Raw genomic sequence first — 13,007 nt, forward strand, 5'->3', positions numbered from 1 at the left:
ATGTCCATTTCCAGCAATATGATGAAATTTTAATGCTTGAATCACTGAGCTGTGTTCACTGTAAATATGTTTTGCATTTATATTAACATAAAACACATGTTAATTGATTTCAAAGCTATATTTACAAATCCTTCAGTCACATTTATTTCAGAATAATGAAGTTGTAGCAGTAACCTTATGGAGGGTCTGATGCTTATCTGGAAGCAGGTGGTGATTCTGGGTCGTCATCCTCATATCCGTCCATTCCTGATGGAGCCCGACATTCTTCATTAATACATTAAGTGATGAATACATGCATTACATTAAGCAGGTCTGCCTGCATGCTCTGTTGAACCTCTGCAGATGATCCAGAATGGCGCAGCGCGTCGGGTTTTCAACCAACCCAAACGAGCTCATGTCACTCCACTGCTAATCACACTTTAAAGGATTCCGGTCGCAGCAAGCACTAAATTTAAAGCTTTGCTTCTGGCTTAGAAAAAAATAACTCAAACAGCTCCTATCTACCTTCACTCCCTAATCCAGACCTACACTCCCTCTTGACATCTTCGTTCCACCGGTGAAAGACGCCTCGTGTTACCACCACTACGTGGAACTAAATCACTAGCCTGTTGTGCCACGATGGTGGAATGATCTCCCAAACTCTGTCCGCTCTGCAGAGTCTACTTTTAAGAGCAAGCTGAAGACTCAGCTCTTCAAGGAGCACTTCCACACTTAGTTTAGATATATATGTTGTAAAAGTTGGAGAACTTAGCCCAGTTCTCTGCAACTAACATTATCGTATTGATTCTTTGTATTTTAACATAGGTAATATTGTGGGATGGGAAGGGAGGAAAAACAAAGTCCTACAAAAGCCTGTAGCACTTCATGTAAGGACCTCCGTCCAACGGGACAGTCCACTAGCCCCTTCCTACGATGTCCTCTACTGTTTGATTTCATGCTTGTGTTGTTCTCACTCATATGTAGGGCGCTTTGGACAAAAGCGTCTGCTAAATGACTGTAGAAAATTTTTATCTTCTTCTGTTTCCCTCGTTTTGTAATGGATGTTTAAAACTGATGTGGATGGATATAAAATAAAACAGAAAAATGTTTGTTCCTGAGTAAACATTTTTTTCCAACTCTGTGTGAAGATCTCACTGAGCAAGAGATGTGAGAAACTGACATTTGTTTCTATGCAGAGATCTGCTTTCTACAAGCTGGACAAAGTGATGATGATGATGATGATGATGATGCTGGCAGAGTTTTAATGTTTCTTTCAAAAGAAGGAATCAACCTGAGAAGGAGTGAACGGTCACATGACAAGGGGTGGAGAAGATGATCCACGTCCAGCATCTTTCTCCTCTTTGTACCAAACAAGCTGGTTTTCATTTACTGGGATGTTACGCAGATAAACACAGTCGTCGCTAAGTTTTTTTTGGAACATGTCTAGCATTTGTTATTAACCAAATGAATTCTTCTGATTATTTCTACTTTATGATCTAGTTTCCCCGCAGACTCTTCCTGCAGCCCTGCTCTTCTGTCTGCATCATCTGCTTCACACCAGCAGAAGCAAAGAAAGCAAAACCAGTCAACATGGAGCCAAACTAAGTTTCTGAACATTTACTGAACCACTTTCAAAAGTATCAACGTACAGAATATAAAATATTTGAAATTTGAACAGTTTCATGATTTAATACAAGAAAGAAATATAACTATTCTAATTGATCAATCTGTTGTTGTTATTTCTCTCAGACAACCAGCTGATGGATCTGCTTTCTGATGTCTTCTGTGTTTCAACATTATCTGGAGGAGCTGCTTTCCATGCAATGACTTGACATCAACTTTTGTCATTTTCATATTTACTTTTTATCATACATGTTTACACATCACACAGTGTTTTGCATATTTTGCAAATAAAACAGGTTTGACTATAAATTTGTGGATTTTTTAGCTTTTGGAAATGACAAAGATAAATGACTAAACTAACAAGTAATTATATTATTATCTTAACTATTTGGACTGGATTGAGTACTGGACTGGAATTTTGTCGAGTTGCCTTATAACCTTGAAAATGTGAAGTTGATCAATGGCAGGAGATTTTGACTAAGTATTACTACTGATTACTACTTCAAAATTCATCCTGCTCATGCCTGTGGGCATTTTCTGACTACATACGTTAAATGGAAACTAAAGTCATGTTTCTTTTATCAGGTCATGACTAAAGAGGCATTTTGATATTTTATTTACACTATCACTTTAATTTATGCCAGTAAAATAAACCTAGTAAATGATTTGTATGCATTTCTGTAAGTAATGTTATAATCTACTGTTAATGGAGAGGTGTGTATTTCTGCAGCTGTAACTGACAGCTACATGCCGAACAATTTTCCTCTTTTACTGTAAAATATTTTGTTTTTTATGTTTGGCATGAAAGCAGGATAAATTTCACAAAGTGAGCGTTTATTGCATAAACTTTACAGAAAGAAGAAAACCTGATGACCAACAATGCAGCTAAAATGACATTTTTACACTGCAAGTGTTTGCTAAGTGTTAGATTAAGGTAACTAAAGTTCTTAACTGTTTTTTTTTTCTAGGAGTAGCTTCTGGTTCTGGTTGTTCTGGTTTCATAAAGGTTGGGCTGCTAGCGCCACGCTAGCTAGGTCATACTCCTGCTGTTGGCTCAGATGCCGTGTTGTCAACTCAGCAAAGTCCAGCCTTCAAGGAGACAGAGTGGCGGCAGGAGCATTTGCTCGCATCTCTCTCCACCCCCTGTAGACGAAGCTTCGCCTGAGCAGTGCTTTCAGGGGGGAGTTGAGAGAGAAACGTCTGCACTCCCACTCTGGACCATGTTTATACCAAAGCAGGGCTCCAAAGTTTAACTGATATATCATGGAACTGTTTCTGATTGGCCTGCGATGGACTGGCGAGCTGACCAGGGTGTACCCTGCCTTTCGCCCAAAGACTGCTGGGATAGGCTCCAGCTTTCCCGCGACCCTGAAATGTATTCAGCGGTTAGGATAATGAATGAATGAATGTTTCAGATTGGGTATAAAGGGCATAGTTTTCATTAAACAACTGGTTGGATCATTTATTGAAGGGCATCATTTCTGTGAATCCAGGTGTTTTAGCAGGTATTTCAATCCCATTTACAATGTGGACTAACTGCACCAAGATGAGATATAACAGAAAAAATCTTTCTTCTTTTTTGAAGATGACTTGACAGAATTTCTTCATAAATCTTATCTGCGCATTTCCTCTTCTGTTCTGATGAACCCTGCACATCGTGTTATGAAATCTATTTCCTGAGATAAGCAGTGAGAAAAGTTCAGAAACCAGCTGCTTTCTATCATATTTGTGAAGGACCTAAGAAAGTGAAGGACTTTTCCTGTGTAACCGAGCAGCATTCAAAGGTAAATGACTGAATTCAGACATTTTTACTCAACGCATGACGACTGTGAGCTTCCACCAGTGGTTTTGTAGAATACTGCAGCTGTACGGACGTCCTGTGAAAATATTTTCCAGCGTTTATGTGTGATGATACAACGGTATGCAGAACTGTGACACGAACATGCAAAGTGTCCTTTTTTTTAAAAAAATACTAGTAATGGGGACAAAGTCTGCCAAGAGTGTGAGCACCAGCATGTTAGAGTGTTGAACAATTTGCTGAATATTGTGAAGACTGTAAAAACAACCTTTTATCACATCTGTTACATCTGTCCAACAGCCGTTTGCAAACTGAAAAATGGAAGATTTCTCCATCAACATCACTTTATTGGACAAACTATACAATAACAGCAACATGAGCTTCAACTATGATGACTACAGTGACAGTACCTTAAAGCTGATTCAAGATGTGGGGCATTGGATCATTGTCTGTACTGGACTTCCTTTGACTCTGGTGGCCATTGCTGCAGTTTATTCTCTGGTATGTATAACATTTACTTGTCTTCAGTGGACCCGCTCTACCCCCTCTTCAGGGTCTTAGATGGGAGTTCTCCCAACAGTTTAGATGTGTTTGGTAGACTTGGAGAAGACAATCGACCGTACCCTCCAGGGACTCTTGTAGCGGGGGGCTCTGGGAGCATGGAGTACCTCTGTACGAACCTGTAAGACTGGTACCAGAGAAGTCTACATTGCCAGGGTTGGAATCTTCCAAGGATGATCTTTGTCACCTTTTCTGTTCATAACTTTTATTGACAGAATCTGTAGAAACAGCCGAGGTGTTGAAGGGATCTTGAGGCTTTGGTGGCCTTAGGATTAGTCTCTACTTTTTGCAGATGATGTGGTTCTGTAGGCTTGGTTGGGCCATGATCTCCTCCTCCAGAATGAATCACAACAGATTGTGAAATGGTTAAAATCAGAATCAGCACTTTCAAATTGAAGATCGTGGTCCTCAGCCTAAAGAAAGGTGCAGTGGTCTCTTCCAGTTGGGACTGAGGTTGGGACAACAGCAGCAGTTCTTGTATGTCAAGGTCTTGCTCAGGAGTGAGGGATGGATGGAACGCGAGATTAACAGGCGGATCAATGCGGTATCTGCAATGATGTGGACTCTGCAACAGTCTGTCCTGGTGAAGAGGGAGTCGAGTTGAAAGGAGATCTTGATTTACAGTCCATCTTTGTTCCTGACCTCATTTATGATCACCTGCTGTGGTTGGTGACTGAAAGAACGAGATTGTGAATACAAGCAGCTGAAATCATTTTCTTCTGCTGGGTGTCTGGACTGTCCCTTAGAGATGGAAACTCGGTCATCCAGGAGGAGATCAGAGTAGAGCAGGTGCCCCTCCAATCCAGAGGAACCAAATGAGGTGAATCAAACATCTGGTTATGATACCTCCTGGATGCCTCCCTGGTGAGGTGTTCTGGACACAATCCTCTGGGAGGAGAACCCAAAGAAGACCCAGGACACGGAGAGATTACATCTCTTGACTGGCCTGCGGACAGTCTCAAGATAAGCTGGGCTTTCCTGCTTCGGCAATTGCCCCCACAACCTGACCCCAGATAAGCGACAAAAAAATGGATGAATGAATGGATAGTATAATGAATGTGTGGTTTAAGATATTAACCTGCAGCTGCCCAGCTCAGTTCAGAACCCACTGATGTTTTAGATTATTTGATCGATAAATATCTCAGCCATAGTTTGTTGGCAGAAAAAGGAAAATGCAGGTCTATTTGTACAGCACTATTCATGTAAATATTTTCCATTAAACATTAAAAGCATTTCAGATGATGTAGAGAACCATCAAAGACAACAACAAACAGCAAAAAGAAAACATTTTCAGAGTTTTGGAAAAGATTTCAAGCTTATTTCTCAACATGTATTAATATTTTCTTGCAGGTAAGAAAAAATCATGTTGCTCCAGTTTACATCATCAACCTGCTGGTCTCTGATGTCATTCAGCTCTGCTGTCTGGCTGCATGGAGAGCAGGACAGTGGACTTACTTCACCGAGCTCCTCTACATTTTCGGTCTGATGGCCAGTGTTGGATTCATGATATGCATCTCCCTGGAAAGGTAAACGTATTCGATGTACGGTTCTATTTATGCATCTGCCCATTAAATTACATTTCTGAAGCTCTTCAGCAGTATTAATGTCTGTTTCATTGCAGGTATCTGATGATCACTCAGCCGCTGTGGTTCAGATTCAGACGTAAAATACAGATTTCTGTGGTTGTTTGTGTCGTGGTCTGGATCCTTCCTCTTGTTTACGTTCTCCTTCTCAATTATAGTGATGAAACTGAGCTCGAACAAATATTTGCAGTGTTCCTCCTCCTCCCCTTCCCTCTGTTCATCTTCTTCCTGGTTGGGACCAGTAAAGCCCTGTCAGCAGCTCGCAGTGTCCCTGCTGATGAAAAACGAAGAATTGTAGCCATTCTGGTTGTGGTGCTGCTGATTTACACACTGCTGTTCCTGCCCTGCATCATCTGGTTTCTGGTGGAAGAAGCCAGAAATAACCTGATTTTGAACTTGACATCTTTCATGTTGGTGAACATCAGTCCTCTTGCAGACTTGACGTTGTATATTTTCATTAGGAAAGGTGTCGTAGACAAGATTTTGGCCTCTTGGTCTTGTTGTAAAATGTTAACCAATCAGCAGATGAGCAGCATGAGTAATGACACGGAAGCTTAAATGTAGGGTAGAAAAACAGTTAAAGTTAAATTTGTGAAATTATAAGACGAAAAATTCCAAACCCTTTCCTTGATACTCAATGCCAACCCCAACCGTCCCCATAGAAAATGTCTTTACTGAGCAGATTTTATTTCCGTTTTGATCATCTTTTACTAAGTTGTGTTTTTGTTTGTTATTAAAATATATAAAATATATTTTCCAGTTTGTCTATTTTATTTTTCAACTATCTTCAAAAGAATTTTTTAAAGGTGCCTTTGATCACTTTTTTGGTCACATTTATAAAAACAGAAAGCAAGAGGGAGTTTCTTTACAATGAACCAATGCAACTTTCTGACTTTAAACATCTGTTTTTGACTTGTTTGATGGCACAGTGATATTAATCATACACATCTGAGGATCAGATTCTGTAGAAAGATCTAGTTAGGATGCAGTCAGGATACAAGATGGATTCAGGAAACATGCAGGAAGGGTGACAGAAATGTTTGCAATTCCACCCCTGACAGCAGCTCTCCAACAGCAGCCACTGACTGGAAACTAAGGAACACTGCTTCATCTGAGAGATGGAAGGAACCCAGACTTCAGCTCCAAGACAATATGCATAAAACCATGGCTCTGTGGATTATGTCAACCGACAAGCCATTATTAGATGCAGGGACACAAAACTTGTCAATTAAAGGACGATTCCGTATTTTACGGGATGGGTTGCAACCCTAGGTAATACAACAGGAGAATTTAACCTCTCTGGTTCTGAAATAGACCACAATTGAGTCTTCCTACTTTTGCATCTTGGCCATATTATCGGAGCTAACCCAGCGCTAACAGGAGCTAACCAGCTAAAGGAGGTAAACGGGTTGATGCTAAGTCACACTGGGTGTTTCTCAATTCAGGGTCTGCACACCTCCAAGTGCGCAGACTGCGGAAGCAACAAAGTGTTCGACGTGGTGCTCCAGTCCTCTGTTGCCTAGCAACTACATATGCCAAGTTTATCTAAATACTGATCCCATTCTTCAACAAAAAAAAAACAAAAAAAAACCCACAATATTTTTTTTAATGACAAAACGATGCCAGTAATTTTAATTTTTTTAATTCTCATTTACCTTTGTGATTAAATTACATATGAGGAGGCGGTTTAGACGAGTGCTCCTCTGTCTGACAGCTCATCCTGTCAAGCTGATGTTAACTTCCCTGAAAAATAATCCTTGTCTGACACTGTTACGACCCAGACTCTGCTAGGGCAACTGAGTCGCCAAAAAGACCTGTGGCCAGGTGTACATATGGACCAATACGGATTTATTGCCCAATGGTGGAAGACAAAGCAAGAACAGGCCAGGAATGGCCTCAAAATAGCCAAACCAAGAGCAAAACAAGCCCGTAAAGCAGTTTTCCAAACAAAAACACTGGTTTAACTATTCAAACAAAAAAAACTAACAGATATCACAGAACCATGACAATGAACACCACCACAGAAAATAAGGCAGCTCTGTCAAAGTCCTCCCAACATACAACAGTTTAGAGTCACCACACAAGCTGAGGGCAGACCACTACTGAGCCAGTGGTAGCCGTTGAATGAAGGACTCCTGGTGTCTTTTAAGTCCTGGTGATTAGTGGAGTCAGCTGAGTTCAGAGTCCCAATTATCCAATGAGCAGGGTGGGGATGAGCAGGTGACATGACGGACCAATCCCAGCCAGGAGGCAGCAATCAGAGCTGTGTTTGAGCATGCATCCCAGCTGAAGATTCAGAATTAGGAGGCTGAAGAGCAATACAGGCAGCCGTAACAAACACATGTACAGTCGTCCTCATATGTATTCATACCCTCCCATTAAAGAAGGACAAAAACAGCTGCTTGGGAAATAAGCTGAAATTGACAAAACTAATGATAAATCATGACATTATTTTCTAGTTCTGGTTCTACAGAAAGATTTTTTTAAAAAAAGCAAACAAATGTAAAATAATATGTTACATCACTCATAAACTATTTTTTTTCTCCGAAGGAGCCTTTGAACAAATTCACACTTGGAAGGGTGCAGAACCTGAATTGAGAAAGACCCAAAGTAAACTTCTAATCAAAAGGACATGCTCCTAATTATGCCAAATTTCTGGATGAAATTACTTCTAAACAGAGGAATAACAAAAAAATGCACTCCCCCTGCTGTTGTCACGAAGGGAAACCTGGCCTAATAAACCTACAATTGGTTTTTGTACCAGGCTGTAAACATGTTTATTTCTGCTTTGAACTTGGCCTTTTTAACATGGGAGTCTGTGGGGATTTGCTCTGTTTTGGAGCCCCTAGTGGATGAAGGGGGAACTGGAATTTTTGTCACTTCTGCATTGGCTTCACTTTTAACCACCGCAGGTTGCCGCTTAGTAAAAATTCTAAAATATATTTGCCAAATTGTGAATGCTGATCTGATCAGGTTAGTTAAAGCAGAAATCAGTGCCTGTATGGGTGACTAAAGTGTTTTGAAATTTACGTTCGCACACAGATATATTACACTTGGACTGTTATCAGAGAAATGTCCAAATTCATAACTGTAAATATCTACTTATGAGTCTTGCTGCAAGGGAGGAAAATGTCCAGATAAGAGTCTTGAGATCATTTGAGAGCATTTAGAATTAGCCCCAAGGTGACATTTTCCTTTCTTCTAAAATGTTTAGATAAAACATTTAATAATTATTTGTAAAGTTTAAACTATAAGACTATAAAACAAAATTACCAATTTGTGCCAATCAATAACCAAACAAATGACATGTTGCTGGAAACTGAGCCAAAGGAAGTGAGGAAGCCTGAACTTCCCTGGAGCTGATCATGTCAAATGATATCAGCTGTGCTCCTGTTTCAGACTACAGGGCTGTGTTGGGCTGCTGACTGGAAGCAGAAGAGAGTCCTCCTTTTCCATCATCCACCAGAAGAAGATCCCACTTTTTCACAATGATAACGTATCCAGAGAACAGAGATGTAGAAGCATCTAACAGGTAATACTCGATTGAATCTAGATATCAGGCTAACAAATAGCATGTTAGCATAACATTTTATGAGCTGTTTTCTCAGGCATGCTGCAGGACACTCCTATTCCTAGATTTTGCCTCTGCTTTCAGATTATGTTGTAACAAAATGTTCCAGTTTCTACAAAACATGGGCCGGAAGAAGCCTCTGGAGCCAAACAGTGAAGAGTCCAACTTCTGTCGATGCCTAACCACCCTGGACCTGGTGGGTTTGGGTGTCGGCAGCACGCTTGGAGCTGGGGTCTACGTGCTCTCGGGAGAAGTGGCGAGGGAAGTGGCGGGTCCAAGCATCATGATCTCCTTCCTGGTAGCAGCAGTGGCTTCTGTCTTTGCAGGACTCTGCTATGCTGAGTTTGGGGCCCGTGTCCCCCTGACAGGCTCAGCCTACCTTTACACCTATGTGACTGTGGGAGAAGTTTGGGCATTTGTGACTGGCTGGAATCTGCTGCTGTCATACGTCATTGGTAAGCAAAGCAGGAAGGTGCTTTGTAACTGCACTACATCTCTTGTGCCCCCAATCTCTATATCGTCAGCAGTTTATTAGTAGAGTGTACTTCTGTGGGGTAAATTGTGATGGACAGATTACCCTTTAGGTCAGGGATGTCCAAGGTTGGTCCTTGAGGGGTGATGTTTTTAAGTTTGCAACGTCTTTCCAGTGCACCTGGTTCACATTAATCGGATCCAACAGTCAATGACGTTTTGCACAGTGACTTATTCCTTTGAAGCAGGTGTTTTGGAGCAGGGATGCATGGTAAACCTACAGGATTATGGCCCTTAAGGACCAGAGCGCAACACCGCTGCGTCAAGTGATCCTGCAGAAGTTTTCCTGGTATTTATATAAGATCCAGGAAGTTTTTAATCCCACTGTAAAATGTAGTGTTTATTCAGGTTCTGTATGTTAAATCCATAATGAGGTCTATGATAACACCATTATTTATCACAGTTATTTATTAATATAAAAAGATCACTAGCATGACCTTTTTGCTAAGAGACCACTATTTCGTCGTGGGGAATCATGATGAAGCTGCTTCCTGACCATTTTTCCATCTGTCAGGAAGCTTAAATTAAAAACAATGATGCCCAATCATGAGCAGCCAATGGTCAACAAGTAAGCAGAAAGTTCTGTGTCTAAAAACAGAAGGAAAATAATGGTCCCTGTATGGTTTGAATAAAGCCAAGGAGAGATTTTTGATTCACAGTGGTGAAAAACTTGCTAAGATGGACCTAGTTTGTTAGGATAGTAAATGAAGGAAGAAAAGGGGTAAAAATGTAAATAGTTTCTTTTGTGTGTTTCAGTGTTAATTTTTTTTTTCCTGAAAGCCGACACTTGTTTTGGTTGGCCTTTATGGTGCTATTTCTAATGATACATCACATCATTTTAGCATAATAATCTGCTGAGTCTTTCCTGAAGACTCTGGGATTAAAAAGGTTTAGATTCCACAGGAGGTTTATATTGAAATAATACAGGTTAACACAAGCATTGGGTGAACACAGAAGAGCGAGACAATAAATGTGCATTTCATCGAGGCGGGAGATTTAAAGCTGACCAGTACAGATTTACCTACTTGGACATATGCCCTGTTGCAAAATATGACTATTTTTTCCTTTTCAGGAACATCTAGTGTAGCAAAAGCCTGGACCGGGGCTTTTGATGACCTGATAGATAATGTCATTGCTGAAACTCTGGAAAAACACATGACGATGGACTCGATTGGCTTGGCTCTATACCCAGACTTCTTCGCCGCTGTCCTGATTATGATACTAGCTGGTGATGTTATTTTACTTTTTTTTTTTCTTTTTTTTTTTTTTTTAAAAGATTCATTTCAGCACTTTATTGATATTCCCCAAAGTACAATGTAGTTACAATTTTCCCCTTCTATTCTTTTTTTAGGGGTACTTGCATATGGTGTGAAGGAGTCTGCAATCGTGAACACCATTTTCACTGCTTTAAATGTGGCTGTGTTGTTGTTTATAATCCTTTCTGGCTTCATAAAAGGAGATATAAAAAACTGGCACATCAGTGAAGAAGATCTTCTCAATCTGATGCAAGAAATCGAGTGAGTATGCCAACAAGTCATAAAGATGAGGTTGAGTTTTTTTTTTTTTTTAATTTACTGAGGTCATTGCTTCTATTTTCCAGAAAAACTTAAAAAACTAGATTACTGGTTTGTTTGTTAGGCTGGATTCAATTATTGATGTCAAAAGCCTTGTACCTATTTATTTTATAAGGGATGGAGACTGATGCCACTTGGCTGAATTGTGGATCTGTTCCTTTGCAAAAGTAATTTCCAGTGGCTTGTTCTACGCCCTGGACTAACATGCCCCGTTTACACTGCATACCCTATATCATCCTAAACTATTTCATAAAGTAACTCATAAAATATTAATGTACATAAAATATTGGCATATTGAAAGGTACGGACCAAAGTACTCTTATCAAGTTTTAATGTAAACAGCTACTTGATAGTGGAACTAATGCCCTGCAGGTTTTAGACCTGTTCATCCTCCAAAACACCTGAGTCACATTACTGAACTTTCTCATTGTTTATTTGCAGCCTGTTAACAAGCCTTTTGCCATTCAGGTTGTTAAAATAGTTACCTATAAAACATGTAGGGCAGGGGCTCCTGAGGACCTGGATTGGGAAACACTGAACTAATTTATTAAAGTCAATGGTGTTTGTTTATTTGGCCACACTGCCTTAAGAGGGTTTAACAATGTATGACTGGTGACAACATAGCTAATTATACTACTATTAGCAAAAGACTAAGATACATTAATTCACTGTGGCTATCCGTTTCATTGTATGTATAATACTTGGAGAGAGGACATGACAGTCTTTTATCTTTTGTCCCTCTCTCTTCTGTCCCTGTAAACTGGGCACCTGATGGCTTTTTCGGCACTTGACTTAACTAATGAGAACCTGTTTGCTCTGACACAATCCACATCTGTTGTTGTATTCTGCATAAATGCGCTGTATATTTTACATGTTGGTGGTCCAATTTGTATATTTGTCACTGTCAGCAACGAGAGTAGCCTAAGTATAGGTACATAAAACCAAAACTTCATTGAAATACAATTCATTTGGAAGCAGTTTGAATTGATAAAATTGCACTGTTGCCTGTTGTCTGAGATCTCCTGCCTGTCTTCCCCTTGTTGTTCTTGTAGCACACACTGCTGCTGAATGCTAGAGAAACTCTCAGCAGCAACAAGGTGAGGAGCATGCCTGATGCCTCCACAGAAAACAGAGTGCCGCTCCTATAACTTGACATAGAAAAGGACAGAAATTAATCATTTTATTGTCTCAAACACAGATGTATTTTTATCCCTCTACTGTGCAGTGTGTCTGTTTAAAGGGTTGACCCTGGATGCCCGTCTACACCACCCTGGCTAATATGTATTTGGGCTGTAGTTGATCTAAAGTACAAGTTCTTTTTTTTTTTTTTTTTTTTTTTTTTTTTTTTTAATGAATTCAATAACTGGAAATCAGGAAAATTTTAGAACCAAGTTGGTTTATTAAGAGCCTTCATCCTGATGGATTTGTGGAACGATGTGTGAGAAGATGTACTTTCTGAAGACTAAGACTGGATTTGCTTTGAACAGGAACTTGGACGCAAGCCAAAATCAAACCACTGATTTTGGTGCCGGAGGTTTCTTCCCATTCGGCATTGATGGAACTTTGGCAGGAGCAGCGACATGTTTCTATGCTTTTGTTGGATTTGACTGCATTGCCACGACAGGTACCGTCACAGATCAACTGTTTATACCATCCCATCTTGTGCTGTATACCTCTCCAACCTGGTGTTCATTACCTCCACCAGGGCTCTGGAGGTACCTTTTTATTGTATTTTGACTCCCAGTAATGCTTCTGGCCACTGGGTTTAGGAGATTCTAAACTTTTGC

The 13,007-nt window shown here is 40.2% G+C and overlaps 1 protein-coding gene across 1 annotated transcript; it reads left to right on the forward strand.

Annotated features, from left to right (window-relative positions):
• Positions 1 to 3,718: 3,718 nt before the first annotated feature.
• LOC306762279 (mas-related G-protein coupled receptor member A6-like) lies at positions 3,719 to 6,086 on the forward strand (the record flags this gene model as incomplete). Its single annotated transcript, XM_079248721.1, is given in 5 exon segments — positions 3,719 to 3,806; positions 3,929 to 4,072; positions 5,337 to 5,487; positions 5,583 to 6,055; positions 6,058 to 6,086. Coding segments are annotated over 5 exon segments (885 nt in total).
• Between the last annotated feature and the right edge of the window lie 6,921 nt (positions 6,087 to 13,007).

Source organism: Telmatherina bonti (genome assembly GCF_933228915.1).
Source record: "Telmatherina bonti genome assembly, chromosome: 11".
NCBI classification, from domain to species: Eukaryota; Metazoa; Chordata; class Actinopteri; order Atheriniformes; family Telmatherinidae; genus Telmatherina; species Telmatherina bonti.